The 18812-nt window shown below is 38.5% G+C and overlaps 1 protein-coding gene across 1 annotated transcript in view; it reads left to right on the forward strand.

Annotated features, from left to right (window-relative positions):
- Nucleotides 1-13228, forward strand: part of LOC101862773 (protein O-mannosyl-transferase 2) — a 28428-nt gene extending 15200 nt beyond the window's left edge. The window contains exons 10-20 of the mRNA XM_005091373.3: nt 482-564; nt 1635-1744; nt 2852-2979; nt 3638-3716; nt 4833-4984; nt 6052-6140; nt 7137-7285; nt 8461-8617; nt 10055-10195; nt 11268-11379; nt 12577-13228. Of these exons, the coding sequence (XP_005091430.1) occupies nt 482-564; nt 1635-1744; nt 2852-2979; nt 3638-3716; nt 4833-4984; nt 6052-6140; nt 7137-7285; nt 8461-8617; nt 10055-10195; nt 11268-11379; nt 12577-12682 (1306 nt within the window). The 3' untranslated portion in view covers nt 12683-13228. The remainder of the gene's footprint in view (nt 1-481; nt 565-1634; nt 1745-2851; nt 2980-3637; nt 3717-4832; nt 4985-6051; nt 6141-7136; nt 7286-8460; nt 8618-10054; nt 10196-11267; nt 11380-12576) is intronic.
- Nucleotides 13229-18812: the final 5584 nt, after the last annotated feature.

The following is an 18812-nucleotide window of genomic DNA, read 5'->3' on the forward strand; positions in this document are numbered from 1 at the left end:
GTTTACTCACCTGCTTTGTGAAATAAGCAGCTGATATATTCTGGTCATGTCGCATTAACATTGCAATGCGCTAGGATGTTTTAACTCTTTATCTCCGTGGGGGGTAAACCCACTATGCTGAGGCCCCTTTTTGGTACTAAATCTAAAAATGATGAAAAAGTTACAAATTGGTCATTGATCCATAACAAGTGAACCTATTCCGATAGATCTTCATCTAATGAATGAAATCCCGGTAAAAGAGACATGTTTTCAGCAATTGCAGAAAAGTAACTTGACGTCGAAGTTGTCGTAAAGGAATGTTCCCGAGCCGCTGTTAGCGGCTCTCCGGCACAGCGGTGCTGGGAGCGGCTTGCCAGAGATAAAGAGTTAAACAAGTTGACTGTATGACTTTTATAGTCTCAATGCATTGTGTTAGGAAAAAAAAAGGTTGCTAGTTTCAGCAGTCTGCCCTAATTTTGGTTCTGCTTTCTATTTTTAACAGTGGAAACGGTGATGGCTTCTTTAGTTCTGGGTTCCAGTCTCAGCTACAGGGCAACAGACTTTACAACATCAGCATGCCTCAGTGTAAGCCCCTGAGTCATCATTGTTATCTTTGTTATTATCATCATCATCATCATCATCGTCATCGTCATCATCATCATCATCACTAACACCATCATCATTGATATCATCGTCATTGCCCCCAACATCATTATCATCATTACTTCATCATCATGACCAATGTTTGTAGTGGAATGATTAGGCCCTTTGCCTTGTAGGCAAAAGACATAGATTCCAATTTCCTTGTGAGAAAAATATTTTGACCAGTCTCTGTCTGTTTTCTGGGATTGGTGGGTTTACTACCTGGTTAAAAACAGCCCACCTTCTAAATTATGTTATTTGCATCTAGTATGTTTATAATATGTCATCACCCTCATCTCTATTTGTTGCAGTTGCAGTTATCATAGTTTTCATCCTCACGTTCATAGTCATCACCACCTTGAAATCATTATCATCATCTTCAAAATCATTTTACTTAAAATCTTCATTTGTTGCAAATTTAGATAGCAGAAAGTTGTAACCATAGACACTCTGTATCAAGAAATGACCAAAATGGTTATTATTATTCAGTTATAGCTGTCAAATCATTGTTGTGATTAACATACTAGTATGCTTAGAATTATTTGTTGAACTGTCTCAGCCTTGTGACTGAGGGAGCTGTTGTTGCTTTCTCCTCGAACACCCGGGGCGGTGCCACTGACTGAAGTGTCTTTAGGCCATTCCCAAAGGGGGAACATTTCTCGTTTTAGTGCACAATAGAATTGTAAATGGGCTTATCTAACAATGTCATGCTCATTACTGTGCCTGAACTACAACAGGGAACTGCTGCTTTTTCTTTCCTAATCCTTACTATCGTCATTTCCTCTACTTCTTTTGTATGTTTGTCACACTCTTGTGAACCACTATTTCCGGGGGGCCTTGATAGTCGAAGCAGACTATGTGCTGCTGAAGCTAGAGAGGTGAGCAGAGTAAGTCTGATTCCCTGCAAGGAATTCTCTGTTGACATCCCCCACTTGGTGCTCATATGACCTTATGCAGTTGCGAGCGCTGTAAAACTTCTACTTTAAAAAAAAAAATGTATCTCTCCTATTCAGACATTGCATTCGGCAGCATCCTGACCCTGAAGCAGCGTCGCACGGGTGGGGCTTACTTGCACTCTCACGTCCATCTGTACCCGGAGGAGCATCCACCGAAACAGCAACAGGTACTGCTGAGGGCATTTCTCTTATTACTTACATGGGAGGCATCCTGGTGAAATCAGGTGCTCCTCAGAATAATGATAAAGAAGAAAACAGCATTTTCCCGCCGGATTGGCAATTTTTTCCAAATTTTCGTTTTTTTGGCTCAACATCTTTTTTTTTGTCCATTTAAAAGCACATTTCTATGTGGATTTTACTGACAAATATTAATTAAAGGCACAGAAAATGTGAATTTTCAGTTTCGATGGACTCTCAAGCTATGCAAATCACCAAACTTTGGCGGACATTTTCTCGCTAATTTTAGCTCTGAAACCAGGCCACCTCCGCTTTTCCAATTGCAAATATCTTGACTTTATATTCAAGAAAGATGGGTATGTTTTTCATCTAAAGCAAGACAAAGGAACAAGCTTTAAGATGATTCTAAAAACTCCACTTGCCCAAAAATTGACGAGCACCTGATTCCACCGCATCCTGACACATGTTTGGAGTTCAATTTCTGCTTTAAAGAAAATTTGTTTGCAGGTGTCCCCCCAATTTGTGATAAGATGTGATATTCTTTATTGATCCTTCTTTGAAAAAAATTTCAGTTATCATGCTCTTCGTTTGTTTTTTGTTGTTTTTCTTTTTTTTTGGGGGGGGGGTGTTTACATAGTCGTCCAGATATCTTGTGTCCCGCTTGATTTGAGTGACACATTTTTGGGGGGTCAAATGGTGATAATTGAATTATGTAACTGATTGCTTTATATGTTACTGATTGTAATGCCACAGTAGTCTGCACTTAAACAGTATGTGAGATAGCTCAAAAGCATGCTTTTTGTATGAGCGTGCATCTGTGGATTTGTTGGAAACCCAAGTGATGTAAAATATGTTTTGGAGATTATGATAATGGAGGTTGAGAGGCATCTTTTGTCACAGAAGATGCTTTGGTGTTTTAAGGATCATCCCAAGAAGAAACAGATTGCAATTTGATTTATACATACTTTTTCCATTATCTTTTCTTCACATTTTCGTTCTCTATCCTCATGCCTGAGCTTAGTGTTTAACAAAATTCAAGTCTCTTGTTTTTTCTTATCCATGTAAATGTTTCATGAATGTTATGTGGCATATTTCAGGTTACATCCTATAGCCACAAAGATGAGAATAATAAGTGGCTGATCAAGTCAGCCAACCAGGAGACGAATAATCCTGATGAAGTCACTTACGTCAAGTCTGGGGACATCATTAGGCTTGAGCATGTCATGTAAGTAACAGTTTCGCAGGCTTAGGCTCTAAAGTCACTTGTTTCTTTACTTGCTAAAAACTTAAGGGGTTTATTTGCATGCCAAACTCAGCGCTGAAAGCTTTTATCATTGCTGCCATTTGTTTTAATAGAGGTTTTACAGCGCTCGCAACTATCATTGCTGTCAGTCATCTCTGTTTGGTAAGTTTGGTAAGAGTGCAACTGCGCTAGCAACTGGGAATGGTAATAATGTGCTCTGTAAGTTGTCAATTATTTCACTTTTCCAATCTTAATTCTGTCTAAAGCGTTTTTGTGTTTGATTCAGCGCTTTTTTTGTTAACCTTCTAGCTGGCAAACTTAGCAGGTGGTTTTCTTTAACATTCAACCCTCATGATATAGCAGGAACTTTTCTTTGCTCTGTGATAAACATGGTTAATGTTGAAAATTGGAACTTATAATAGCAGTTTGAATAGTCATGACCTCTCCATCGTAAGTAGCAGATGATTGGAGGGCACCCATGGTTTGTCCCAATTTTATACTCCTCTTATAGTGTTGGTGCTTTTTTTTCCTTTTTTCCCCAGCACAAAAAGGCCATTATTGTATCAGTGAGCTCCTCTTTTATTCAAACAAAACTACAGCGCCTGTTGTTTCACTAAAGAAGATATATTTTATTTTCCAGCACAAAGAGAAATCTGCACAGCCACAAAGAGCCAGCGCCAATGAGTAAACATCAGTACCAGGTCTCGGGATACGGGATGGTGAGACTGTGTAGAAACAGAAAAAACTTTTATTACCTTTTTAGTGCAAGGGGTAAGAGTTCTTGTCAGGATTTTTTTCTAGTTTTAGTGAACCGATCTGAAAAAGAAAGAGTTTTGTTTTTGTTGCTCAAAAAACTGAGTAGCTCCAATGTCTTTTTACTTACCTTGTAAAGTAAGGGAACAAAGAATTATGACAATGGCAATCTCTATTCATCTCTCATGGAGAAATTTGTCTCGGTCGTTAATAATGGCAGTAGACGTTACAAAGGTTTGGTGCACTCACGCATACCCACAACAAGACAGGACATAAGTAAATACATGTGTGTAAGTACATAACTCAATTCTCTTGTGACAGGGATGATATTTATACTGTAGAAGTTGGTCAGCATAGCCTCTTATTGTCGAAGGGAAAAGTGGTTTCTTTGGTGGATGTTTTGGACAGTGACATTGTAGTATAAAAAACGCAGGGAAAGGGGGGGGGATGGAAAGTGGTACCGGTGATCGTGTTAGACAGGTGCCATTAGAGCAGGTTTTATCGTACAGTTTTTACTCCTTACTACATGCCATGCTCTCTATGTTCCTTGTAATCTGTACCCAGACTGATATCAGTGGCTGACGGGGAGCAAAGTGTTAACGAGACAGAGTTTAGACACCTTTAATGTGGTGAGAACTTACAGTGAAGTCAAGATGGGAGGAATATTTTATCCCTTGTTCTTGTTGTCGTGCTTGACCAAGAGGTTGATGGACTTACAGTCTCTTTACCACGCAGCACGTTGTTGTTGCTAAAAAAATGACTTTGCAAAAAATGAGTTTCTTTGTCAAACGAAGTTACTTATTTTTCTTGCTGCAGTGACAATGGGCTCTTGAGTTGGAAAGAGTGTAAATTACTTGCCGTCATGAGTCGTACACCACTGTGAAAAGTTGTGCACTTTAGCTCCTATTCTAATCGAATGAATATAAATGTGCCAAAGAGGTGAAAATCTAAGTTTCATTTTCATTAGCTCCCAGTTCTAAAGAACAAATCGACCCCTTGTTTTGACTGTATTTTTCATGTCTGTATTTGTGATGACTGTTTTTATTGACTTTATTTTTCATGTGTATCTTTTTTTTTCCCAGAATGGCACTGGAGATATGAATGATTATTGGCTGATTGAAATAGATGGTCATGATACTGGAGAGCGGGTACAGACGGTACGGTCAAAGCTGAGGCTTATTCACTACCATGTGCGGTGTGCTCTACACTCACATGATAAAAAACTTCCGAAATGGTGAGTGTGTCATCCTTTATCCTCTCCGCACAAATGTTCAGTAGAACCTCTTTTACATCCCTGTGTGAAATATTGTAAGGACATGTCAGCAACAGAATGTTTTTGAAATGGAAATCAATTATCATGAGATTTTTAAAGTCTTTTGGCATTGTTTATGATCCAACACTTCATCAAACTAAGCACTCGAATGAAGGAGCGGAAATAATCACATTTTCTCCATTCTGAGAAAAACTGTAAGAGTAAGAGCTCAATGTGTTCCAATAAAAAACTCGGTCTCTAAAAGAATGCCTGATATTCCTTTTCTGTCTACTCAGGACTGTATCATTGTTATAACTTGGGGTTAGGTGAGGGGAAAGATGAAGAAGTGAAGTAAAATATTGCAAACTGTGACTATGCCTGTTCTTTCATTGGAGTCTTTTGTTATTTTTGGGAGCTAAGCTGTTGTTCCGATTTTGTAATGGCTTAAGTCTGGTGTTACCTGCTAGCTCAAAGTGCTGCTTGTTCATGGATATAACTGTCCTGTCATCATCTTCCTCTGCTTCACTTAACACGTTGTGGGAGGACAAGCTTTTCATGTTCTTATGTCATTTTTTTTTCACTATTGAGGTGTTATTGTGCAATTTCTGCTCTTGAAATGTCTTGTTACTGTATCATATTTGAAATATGTAAGCATTATTTGTTTTTGAAGAGCGATCTGTTTGCTTTTGCATGTGCGATGTTTCAGATAAGAATTGTAAATATTTCATTCTTACTCTGAAAATGTTTGTTATACTTAACTGACTTGAAATATTATGATGTATAGATTAAAGATCTTGAAATATCTAAACAAAATGAATGCACTTGAGTACTATTTTGGATGATGACACCTGAGTACTCTTCAGGCATGTCAGTCACTTTTCTTCAGCTTTTGCAAAAAAAAAAACCCCAAAAAAAACCCAAAAAACCTGGAACAAATGGATGGCTGGATGCAAGACTGACAAGTGCCAGATCCTTGTATCCAACTGTCGAAATGAAAGTGGGTAAAGAAAATATGGGCTGGAAAACATTATTTTTCTCTTCCTCCTCAGGGGCTGGGAGCAGCTGGAGGTGTCGTGCCACCCAAACATCCGAGAACCCAGCGCAGTGTGGAGTGTGGAGGAAGTGATAGACCCTAGATGTGAGTGTCCTAGTTATGGTGTTTAGTTTAGTTTTAGTAAGAGTTTTACAGCACCTGCAACACAATAAGGTCATATAAGTGCGGAAGATTAGAGGTGTTACAAGGGAGTAACTAACATAAAAAAGGAGGAGAGATAAGGATGATAGATGTTTGAAAGGAAAGAAGGGGCAAACCACACCAGAGCACCCGCCAACCACCCACGGTGATGGTGTGGTGTATAAAATGTAGTTCAATTTGCCATAAATAATAATCTCTCCCATTAGAAAAGAAAAGGAAAATGTTTCTTTTTTCCCTATGGGGAAGCTTGCGGCATGTTTAAAAGTATGGACAAGTTATGAATAATTTGTGTTAGAGGTTGCTTCAATGCCGATAGACATTTTATCATCGATACTGACAATATTTTACTAAATGTTCTGTTGCTGGTTGACACAATGCATCGTCCTTTACTCCATTGCAGCAGGGTGTATTGCTGAAAATATGGTAAAGTGTAAATGTCATAGAGTAGTATGTCCTACCTCGTGGATTTTGGAGTTAAAATTCCGATTTTTTAAGATCATGAATGCCTACCACAGGATGGGGTGATGAATGAAGTAAATGTGTCGAGACCTAAAAATGGGAACACTGTCATGTAAATTAATTTAGACCCATATCTTCTTGCTATTGTAACCTAAATTTCACCATGGGTGTCAGTAAAAGTGATATTTTATTCATTTTATTTATCTTCTGTGTTATTCATAACTCCATCTTTCCAGTGACATATAGATGTTATCTTACTTAATTATTTTATTATTTTTTTTTACTGTTCCATCTCTCCAGTGCGAAATTTATTTGTTGTTCACCATTCCGTCTCTCCAGTGAAACGTAAGGCGTTGTTTTATTATTTATTTTCTTGGTATTTCATCTGTCTGTCATCTGGCGCTCGTATGACCTTATGCAGTTGCGAGCGCCGTAAAGCATCTACTAAAACTAAAACTAAACTTTCTGTCATCTCTTCAGTGCCCAATGTGAGCTTCGAGGTGTACTCACCTTCTTTTGTGGAGATGTTCATGGAGAGCCACGCGGTCATGACTCAGGGCAACAGTGGGCTCAAGCCCAAGGAGGGAGAGATCACGTCCAGGCCCTGGCAGTGGCCCATTGACTTTAGGGTGAGTCATCATAGTAATTAATCTGTCCCTGCGGTTTTATGGGGGGAAAAATTCTGAAATTATGCAAACTGAGCCCAAAAATGTGAAATTATTATGCGATTCTGTTAATTTTAACAAAGAATGATGAAGGAAAATAATTAGAAATTATGCCCCCCAAAAAATGATCAAATTTTGCTAAATTACGCGGAGTGCATAAAGTCCCGGGGACAGCAGTAATACTGATTTAATACACTTGTATGTTCACTTTTTCATTTTGTTTTTATTGTTTGGATTTTTGTTGGTTTGTTTGTTGGGTTTTCTATTTGTTTGTTTTCTGAGGGGATGGGGGAGATTTGCAAGGGTTTTTCTTCTTGTTTTATTTTTGGCTTATGGGGGGAGGGGGGGGGATGTGTGGATAGTACATTAATGATCCCTCTGGTAAAGCAATGTACGTGTCACAGCTTGGTGAAATCAGGCGCTTGTCAAAATATTGAAGTTGAAGTAATTGGCATAATGCCGCTCATTGGGTAATTCTTATCTCAAAAATTTTTTTTTCCTTCTCTGAACACCTATTATCCATTTTCATTCACTCTTCTGTGTGAATTTTTCTGAAAAACATTGATCAAAGGCACAAACAGGTAAATGTGGGTGGTCGGCGGATGCTCTGGGGTTGTTTGCTCCTTTTTTCCTATCAAACATCTATCATCCTTATCTCCCCTTCTTCTTGTAACACCTCTAATCTTCTGGCGCTCATATGACCTTATGCCGTTGCGAGTGCCGTAAAACCTCCACTGAAACTAAAACATGTAAATTTGCAGTTTCCAAGGACACTCGAGCTTTGGGAGTTACCAAAATTTGACGACCATTTCCTCACTAATTATACCTCTGCTGCCAGGCCACTCCCACCTTCAATTGCAAATATCCCGACTTCTATTAAAGACAGATGGGTATTTTTTTCACCGAAAGCAAGTCACATGAAGAAGCGCTAAGATTATATCAATAACTATATATGCCCAAAAATTGACAAGTGCCACCGTTTCATGACACATTTAACTTTTTTTTTTCTGATCCAGAATTATGTTCGTTAATTTTTGCTCTAGGAATAATGAATCTTGCCTTCAATACAGATTCTAGGCTTCAACCTTTTGTGCTGTGCGGATATGTAAAATGGATAATGTTTCTGTATTTCTCTTCAGGGTCAGGTGTTCTCCGGTCAAAACCATAGAATCTACATGCTGGGCAACCCTGTTATTTTCTGGCTCCTTCTGGGTCTGAAAGCTGTCTTTTTACTGATCTGGGCTGCTTTCAACGTTGGCTGTAAGAGGAAAATTCCCATGCAGAAGGATTTAAAAAGTAAGAAAATGATTTCCAGTCCAACCAGTTCTTTTGCTCGGATATTGTGAATAATGTCGTCTTTCTCGTATATATGGATAGGCATCTGTGGTGTAACGGATAGTGGCTTCTCCATTGCATGCATGCAATGTTTTTAAAAAATATAATTTGAGTATCGTTGTCTTTTTGCTTGGACCGTGTAGCCTTTTCAGTCGGGTTTGGCCCTGACAGGAAGGGTCGACACAGCAAGCCTCTTAATGAATATTCTAAGTAGTCTCGACAGGGTGTGAAACTTCCACAGTTATATTTCAAAAATGTTATTCCCCATTTTTGATAGCATGTTTGTATGAACGACCTCAGTTTGGTTTATTGGGGGTGTATCACCCTTCAAGATTATTTAAAAGGAATCCGCTCAGGTATTTTTCTCTGCTCTTAGGTGCTATCTACTCCATATATACTTTTTCTTCCCAGTGTTACGAATATCTGAACATTTTCTTTGCAAGATGTGGCCTGTACCATGCTGACGTGCCTAAAGCCTACACTCATGTAAAAAAAAACCAATGCCTTTGCTTCTTTCTTCTCTATGCTCACCACATGGTCAACTGTGTTTTTATCTTTAAATGCAGGTGGTTAGATAGTGCCTCTGCATACTTCTTTTCTTTTCCTCTTTTGTTTCTGTCTGTCTGACTGTTTCCCCACTCTCAATGACTGTCAATGTGCCTATGTGATTGTCTTTACTCCAGCAAACAAACGTACCGTTTTAGTGACTCTAGTTTATAGCAGGATGTCCATTGTAGGAGGTTGGAGGGTAACTCTGGTAGGTCTTGCGTCTTTTATATCCTGTCATGCTGTTTTCCTGATCTGAATGACTTACTCCGTCTGTCATATATGTGTACTTCTTTTTACTAAAATTAATGTCTCATCCGTCAACCGACTGTTGCCAGCATCTGTGGTATTATGGTTAGGATCTTTGCTACTGCATACAATACATACCAAAGACATGACTTTTGATTCCCTAGTGGGAAACCTTTTGAATCAAGTATCTCCATATGTCTGCTGGGATGCTGTACACCACACAGCATTCTTTGAACTGACAGGCAGGTTGGGGTAGCTTTCCCACTAAGGAATCTAAATTTTCTGTGTCGATGGGCATATAAAACACTTATAATCATAATTTCAATTACAGTTGAACCTGTTCTAAAGATCACTTGTCCAAGTCAATCAACTGTACTGTATAAACGACTATTTCCTTTTTCCCCTTTGCATTCTTTCTATATATTGTAATGACACTGTTTGCAAGGACTACCTGTCTTAGATGATCGCTTTCTCCTCAACACTGGGTGGTTTTCTTAGACAGGTTGGACTGTTGTTAGTTTTAGTAGAGGTTATACGGCGCTGGCAACTGCATAAGGTCATATGAGCGCCAGGTTGGACTGTACCATAAACTGTTGTCCCCAGCTTACTGCGAGCGCACGTTCAAGGTATGCTGGTGGCTGCTCCTGGCCTGGTTCCTCCACTACGCCCCGTTCTGGGGCATGGCCCGAGTCCTGTACTTTCACCACTACTTCCCCGCCTTCCTGTTTAGTGCCATGTTTGGAGGTAAGAGAGTGTGTCAAGAGTTTTAGTGGATGCATAACTAATGCATAGTCTGAGGTTTCCAAAATATATTTCAAATTCATTTATTCATGTGAAAGGTTCAATAGATGAATTCTTGATGTCCGTTTCAGACTTATGATTGTCCCAATGATGTAATCTCTGAAAGTATTTGAAGTAAATTGGAGCTACTGTGGCTGAACACATTTCAGCAAAAAGACTAATAACGACTTTGCTTCATTCTTCTCTATGCTCACCACATGGTCAACTGTGTTTTTATCAGGTGGATAGTGCCACTGCATACTTCTTTTCTTTTCCTATTTTGTTTCAGTCTGTCTGACTGTTTCCCCACTCTCAATGACTGTCAATGTGCCTATGTGATTGTCTTTACTCTAGCAAACAAACGTACCGTTTTAGTGACTCTAGTTTATAGCAGGATGTCTTGCTCATCCTTTGTAGAAGGTTGGAGGATAACTCGGGTAGATCTTACGTCTTTTATATCCTGTCTAGCTGTTTCCCTGATTTGAAGGACTTAGTTCGTCTATCGTTATGGTTTTACAGAGATATAAGTCACAGAAGTGTTAGTCTGCAAAGTTTGAAGGTACAATTTCGCAAAACGTAAAAAATGTGACTTCATGGTTTTTGCAGTGGGCCCTTTATGTGCAATACATTGCTCATTTTGTAGGTCGTTGATGAGCTTTTTGATGTTTTGTTCCTTCTTGGTTTTTATTTTGGTTTTGTTTTTGTTTTTTGGGGGCGTGGTTCAATGTTGCTTTTGTTCTGTTTTCTGCAGAGAAAGGCTATGTTGTTTTAATGTATTATTTTAGGCTTCCAATTAACTTAATAATTACTTTGAATACTGATATTATGAATGAACATTAAAACACAGATCTTTGAAAGATGTCACTTACAATTCCTCTGTTTCTTGTCAATTTGTCCATTTTGCTATTTTTTCCCAAGTGCAAAATTATAGTAATTGTCTCAATGTGCTTCTCTTTCCTCAAGCTAGACAAAAATTCTAACTATGTCGCATGTGAAAAGGCTGTCAAGCACAACTCGGCTCATTTTGCCATTTCAGGTGTGATGCTTGATTTCATCATCACCCTCCTCTGTGTCTGTGTGCCAGAGGGAATCGCCATGAAGGTTTTCCACTGGTGCATACTCTTTGTCATAAGTGCAATAATATTCAGGTGAGTCCTGTGCCTGTTACAATATACTAGAAAGTGTTTCTTGTGCAATCTAATTTTGAATTGGAGAAACAAGTTAGTCCCATTTGCACAGTAGGCTCAGGGTTGGGCTATTAGAGCCATGGTACACAAGCAAGAGGTGAAACCCATGTCATGATAGATAGTGCCTGTAATTGTTTTGTTGGAGATGATTAGTGAACGTTTTCAGTTGCACATATAAAGATATTTAAATATGCTTTGCTAGCAGATAAAGTTCATGCCATTTACTAATGTATTGTGTTTGACATCCCATGATTAACTCACGACGCTACTTACATCCTATGTTGGATTTGTGTGAAATATAAGGTTTCATAAAATAGAATAAAATGGAAGCAACAGAAATGTGGTTTCCTAGAAGACTGCTAAGAGTAACATGGAAGGAAAAGAAATCGAATGAAGTAGTGCTTGATGAAGCCCACGTGAGGCGCTCAATGTTTAAAACAATCAGGAAACGACAAATGCAGTTTTTGGGACACCTGAATAGACATAAGGTTCTTGAACATCTAGCTCTCACTGGCAAAATTGAAGGCAAACGTGGCAGGGGTAGGCCCGGAACAATCTACTTGGGGAACCTAAGCAAATGGGTACCAGGGAAAGATCAGGGAAACGTAGCTTTTTTGAGAGCATCCGAGCAAAGGAATGAATGGAGAACCATGGTCACCGATGTCTGTCGTAGATCTGGCATTGAATAACGATGATAAGGTTTCAAGTGTGCTTTGGGCCCACATGTTTCTGTAGGGATCATAGTAGTAAAATGTTGTACTGCGTAATATTCTGTGGAATCTGCCATAGTGGCCACCTTTCCACCGGGCACCTGTACAAACGACCACTTTCCTGTTTGCGTTTTGTCTATTTTATGAACTGTCCAAGACGTTCGCCTGTCTACTAGGACAACCGCTTTACTCCTTGACAGTGAGTGGCCACTTTGGACAATTTCAACTGTATGTCCATTGGCTATTGTATCAATCTTTCAGCTTCTACCTGTTGCACCCCTTGACTTACCCCAATGCCCGGATCCTATTTATATGTTCAAGGCAGTAGCTACTTCTCTCGTTGGGTTTCTGTAAGGATTTTTAAGCATGTTTTTAGCCCTTGTAAGTAATGTTTAGTAAAATGTGTAGAAAGCTATTATGTACATCAGCTGTTCTTTCGACGTTTCAGCTTCTACCTGTTCTACCCCCTGGCTTACGGCATGTCCGGCCCCATGGCAGCAGACGAGGCAGCAATGATGCACAGGGTCAAGTGGCTGGAGAGCTGGGATATTTAGCAGCGTCAGCAGTTTATAGTCGTATGATGGGGACGGGTGCCACTTTTCTGGAACATTCTGTAGTTCAGGAATCTCCAATGTATCTTTTTTTTTTTTTTTTTTTTTGTGATAAATGATGTTGTGCTGTACAAATGTAATTTAAAGAATTTGTTTTGAGTACAGGCTGGGAATTTCAGGAAGTATTGCTTGATCTGGATTAAAAGTCTTAACTCACTTGAGGCTGGGGTATTTTTAAGAAACACATGCACTGGAGTCTGGGCATTTTATAAAGGTGTTTTTTGGTGGGGGGGGGCTTTTAAGTCTGCAAGAATCTAACCAAGAACACTTTATACACCGTACAGTAGAACATGACTATAGTGGCACCCGCTGCAGCAGGACCATCCCAACAGCGGATCTTTACCAGAATCCCCTTTTTCTATGTAAACTCAATTAACTGTACTCGGATTTAACGGGACAAGGGAAGGCCCGAACTTGGAAACAGCGGGAGAGATCGAGCGAACTCTAGCTGATGGAAGGGGGTTGGGGGCGGGGGGCTGTAGGTGGGCTCCAAATAGGCAGTCAGCGGTGCGGCATTGTGATTGGCCTGTCCAGTGATGAGTGAGGTGGGGCAGGCGGCAGAGAGAGATGGTGCGGAGAGACACGTTACATGATCCTCTCCAAAGATGTGTGCCATAGCCTTAGGCCAAAAAGAAGAGGAGAGCGTGGAGTGTGTGATTTTTCAATAATTCCCCTTTTAATTCCTATAGCGGGAACTTGCCAACAGCGGGATCTTTCTTCTGGAACTAAAAGTCCCACTAGAGCCATGTTCTACCGTATTTACACCACAGAACCACCAGAAATACTACATTTCAAAGCAACAAAAATGACCAAGAAACCTGAAACTATTTTTGTTTTGGTGACCTTTCAAAAATGGAGAAAATTTTAACACATATAGAAACTTTTTAGGAGTACTGACAGAGTTGTAATAAATACAGGAAAAAAAAACTTTATTTATTATGTTGCAATTGGAAACAAAACCAAGTCTAGTAAGCTGACAAACGTTTTTTTTCGTTTTGGCGCCGACATGTTTTATTTGCTAAATCGAAAGTCTGAACAGTTGCCCTACTTGTGTGAAAAAAATTAGAGTGAAACTGTGACTAGTTTTTTAATAAATTAAAATTCAAATTTCAGAATGACTATTTTTTAATGGTTATGCTGACATAAAATAACTCTTTTTCTCAAAACTGCTGTTAGAAGAAAAAAAAGATGTTTTGTGAGCTTACAACAGTATATCCTACAAGTTTTCTCTTATCATTTTTTAACCAGATAACTTTAGGCATCTGTCCTTCCTGTGGCACTGAGCTGTGTTGTGGCAGATTGTGATCCAAATGAGATGTTCTGAGTTGCAGTAAATGGATAATGATATGAGGATGAAGTTATTGTCGGAGACCCTGCCGCAGCCTTGTGATATGTGCTGCTAGCGTCAGGCTTGTGTTTCTTTCTGCCAGGTTAGGCTACCACTTACTGCTGAAATGTCTTCATAATCTAGACTGTGTGAGTGAAAGAAAAATGCTTTATTTAAAAAATGAATTTCTTGGCTGTTTTATGAGGTCACATGTTCTTGTATGATTGTGTGGGTGCTTTGGTGTTGTAAACTTTTAACTTTTTAGAGGTGCTATTTTCGTAATCTTTTCCTTGCAATTGCAATATCTCGCTGGTGTCTGTGGGTTCCAAAACCAGCATGCCGTGTTCATAGCAACTGAAGATTTCAAATCAGGCTTCTGAACTTCGCAAGTCATGTATTGTAACCAAGATGATCAAAGTCGCCACCTTTCGTTAATACACACTGGGCTGTCAACCTGCAAAGAAACAGCCTAATATTTTGTCCTGTCTTTCTGCATTTGAAAGAGATGGTTACTGTAGCTGTAATGCAGTCATTGCATTGTTTGAATAGTGCTATTCAGGTTGATAACCAGTTAAAAAACAGAATGCATAAATATGGAATCAAGAATCTCGGAGGAATATCTCATCATATTCACTTGTGCTATGTGCCATAGAATAATAAAATTATTTGTTCTTTTTGGGGGTTTTTTCTTTTCATCCAACATGGCAATAATAGTATAGATCTGTCAAATGCAAATTGTAGGGCTTTACGTATCGTAACAACCCACACCCCCACCCCTTTGGGTTTTTTTGGTTTTATTTTACCTTTTTCCAAATATGACTAGTACAGATATCGAAGAGAAATATTTCAACCAATGGAAAGGTGAAGTTTGTCCTGCAAAGACAAGTCTCGTTGACAGTAAAAAAGTTTACGACTGAAATCTTTACGAATCTTCACAAAGTTGATTGCTCTGCAAGTGGCAATTAATGTAAGGCTATGCACTGAAGTATCACAAGAGTTCAGATTTTTATTTTTGCAACTGCAGTAAAACTTGGGTCTTTTGGTTCCTTAGATTGCTTGCAACATTAAGATAGTATTATTTACAATTTACATGAGAGAAAAGAAGCTAATGTATTTAGTTTAAATAAATGACCTCATATCATGATGCAAAACCCATTTTGTGTGGCAGGGGCCTGTATTGCGAGTGTATTGTTCTATATATGTAATGCGAAGTGCTGAAATCAGGCGCTCGTCTATTTTTGGGCATGTGGGGTTATTGGTAGATCTAACATCTTAAGGCTTGTTCATTTGTCTTGCATTAAGTGAAAATAACACCCGTCTAACTTGAATAGAAGTTGAGATATTTGCACTGGAAGGAGGTGGGGTTACCTGGTTTCAGGGGTAAAATTAGCGAGAATATGGCCGCCAAGGATCGGTCACTTCCAAATCTTGAGAGTTCTTGGAAACTGAAAATTTACATTTTTTGTTCCTTTAATCGATGTTTTCAGTGATTTCCACACAGAAATGTCTTTTTAAATTGACATAAAAGGTGTTAGCCAAAAAACAAAAATTTGATAAAAAATAGCCAGCTTGGAGGAAATGTGACAGTTTCTTCTTTTTCCTTATTTTGACGAGCGCCTGATTTCACCACGATGCCTCACATATTATTCCTACTGTGCATAGATATCAGTAGTCTTACTGAACACTTAATTTTTGACAGAACGTTAGTCCATTTGTATATAGTCACAAATAAATTATTTTCATGTGCATTTACAGTTACAGACTTCTTGCAATACTGTATAGGGGGACCTCATAGTTTGGTTTCACAATGTAACTAGTATTTATTTTTTTTCTATATCATCAGCTTATGTCTAATGAAACATTACAGTTGTATTTATTCGTTCAGTATAAGGAATAGGTGAGGTGTTGCTTAACACTTTCACTTTCACTGCCTGGACCAAGACTTTCTTAACTTTTTGGTAAGATAATTATTAAATTATTAGCAGGTCTAGCAGTGCCATTGTTAATGAGTCAAGGGTTTAATAGGATGGATGTTTCTGAGCAACTAAAGGAAAAAATGAAATGAAAAATACTTTAATCCCCGAAGTTCAGTGGGGAATAGCCCTGCAACCCCAAATTTTGCAAAGCCCAACAGAGAATTGTTGAGAAGACTGGACAGTTTGACTCAGTGCGACTTGATCATCCCACTGTGAATGTGAATGTTCGTTTGACTGCCACTCTGAGAGAAGTCAATTTCAAATGACAAAATAGCTGACTGGATTATTTTGATCAATGGATAATCATAATACAATGATGGAATTTTTTTTAGCTTTGAAACTTTTTTTCTTTCACCAAAGAAGTGTGGAGCATACATTCAGTTTTGCTCTTTCCACGTGCCAATGACTGCTGGTACAATGACTAGAGGGACCAAAATTATTGTGCATCTTTTAAAGTCATTTTGTATTTGGTTTCTGGATGTGGACACTGACCTACCTAACTTCCTTACAAGATTTGATTAATGGAAAAAGCATATCTCTCATAATTTAGTATAAAGCGCATAGAGCTTGCTTTCAAGTGGGGATATGCGCTATACAAATATTATTATTATTATCATCACAAAAGCTCGTAAGGTAATTATTCTATGAGCCACTCTGTTTCTAGTTTCTGATCCGTGGCAGGTGTTGTGAGTTGTGTGCCTGTCTGTTATGACACTTGCTGAATCTGAAGCTACTGTTTTTCCTGTGTCTTGCAACATTTTGTTTTATACTAGTCCTAAATGGTGTTACTTTACTCGGCCTTGTGGGTGGTTGGCAGGTGCGCTCTGGTGTGGTTTGCTTCTTCTTTCCTGTCAAACATCTATTGTCTTTATGTACTCTCCTTCTTTTTTTGTGTTTGTTGCTCTCTTGTAACACCTCAAATCTTCAGCACTTATTGACCTTATTGACTTGCAAGTGCCGTTAAACACTTACTAAAACTAAACCTACTCTGCCTTGTGTTGTATTCACAACCCATCCTCGGTAAAGTAGTCCACTATTGTATACATGCTGTGCATTTACTTAAATTGCAGATGTACTTGATTGTGCTTTGACTTTTTATTTGCTTTACATATTGTTTGATGTCCTTTTGTATTGAGGAAGATGGGAAAAATCTTTACTACCACATTTACAATATAGGCACAAGCTAACAGTATTTATGCCATGCAGTGGATTTATTTTCCAGAGTCAATTACACATATATCCCGTATTATATGAATTTTATTGAAACATCAGTATATCTGGGAAAGGATAATTATGTGTTGTATCTTTCACAGTGCTGCTATTTGTCTGGTTGTATTTGTCCTGTTCAGAAGCTGTCACTGACTGATTGTTAAGAATAGCTTTAATGTTTAAAAAATGCAAATGTAATGGGTCTGTATGAAATGCTCTTTACTTTGCTCTGTAATTTATTTGAACTTTAAACCGTTCTGTCTGATCCAGAATATTCATCATTATTCAAAACCATGGTGGGTTTTCACCCTCACTCAGCCAGGATGGTAAAACTTACAAACTGACTCTGTCATTTTTACAGGGGAATTTCTTATCCACCAAACACTGAAGCCTACCCTTTTTTTGTCCTGCTACTGAGTATGATCACCCTAGGTGGGCAGTTCAATAAATTATACATACCAGAGGTCTCATCATCTTCTCCTCCAACGTCATGCACACACACGCCACTCAGATTTAATCTTATTTTGCCATCAGGATCCGATGAGCCCTAAATGCTGATTCGTGTCATTATAACAAACCCCCGCACGCTAAACGATATTTTCTCAAAATTACATGAAATTATCTAAAGCATTTGTATATTTTCAACCAAAACTTGGCATTCCCAGGATTTGTCTTCCTTTATTATTGTGCACCATGGAGAGGTTAACAGATCTCCTCTTCCAACTACACTGCAAATGCACCGCAGCAGTTTTATGCCCACGGACAGTGCAGACCTATTACTCCGTTTCTAAAAGGTGAAGACACCCCTTATAGGCAGATTCTCGATTGTCCCTTTGAAAAATTGTAGGTTGAAAAAGAAAAAGTTTTTAAAAATATATTATCATGTACTAGTCATCAGCCCAGTAGCTGGAGGCTCATTGTTTCACATAGAAAAGTTATTTGTTTTTGTTTCGTTTGTTAACTCACTGTACAGGGTATTCGGGTAATACTAGTACAGCCAAAACGCACATTCCATTGTGTTGTCTTTACTTACACTTTCAAATGAAGCTGTTGACATGAACTGCTGTATTTTCCCCTCAACTTAACTGCTCAGCTTGTAAAACAACCGATACTGTTTCGACATTTTTATCTGCAACTTTTCTCTTGAGAAATGTACGCCTACCTTCTTTATTTGCTGCTTTCATGTCCAAAGTGCTGTTGTTCTGACATTTGGCCTTTTGCTCTTGTTTATTTTCATCTTTCTTTTTTGTATTTCTACACTCTGTTTTGAGTATTTTGTTTCACCGCTTTCTGTCCGTGATATTTTTTAATCCAAAGTGAATTTGCCTCCAGTGTGCCCTGCTGTCATTGTTGTCATGAACGCAAGACTCCTTTTACATGACTATATTATTGTGCATGCCATTATTACTTATTTATGAACAATATATTTTGAAATTTAAAAAAACATGCACAAAGCAGATACGGAGTTTTGTTGTAATTTCTTAAATTTAAGCATTAGATCTATTTTAAAGTGTTTTTGTACGAGTTTTTGTTGTTTGTTTTGGTATATATCTAAGTTTTA

The sequence above is a fragment of the Aplysia californica genome, unplaced genomic scaffold, assembly GCF_000002075.1.
Source record: "Aplysia californica isolate F4 #8 unplaced genomic scaffold, AplCal3.0 scaffold00029, whole genome shotgun sequence".
In the NCBI taxonomy this organism is placed as follows: domain Eukaryota; kingdom Metazoa; phylum Mollusca; class Gastropoda; order Aplysiida; family Aplysiidae; genus Aplysia; species Aplysia californica.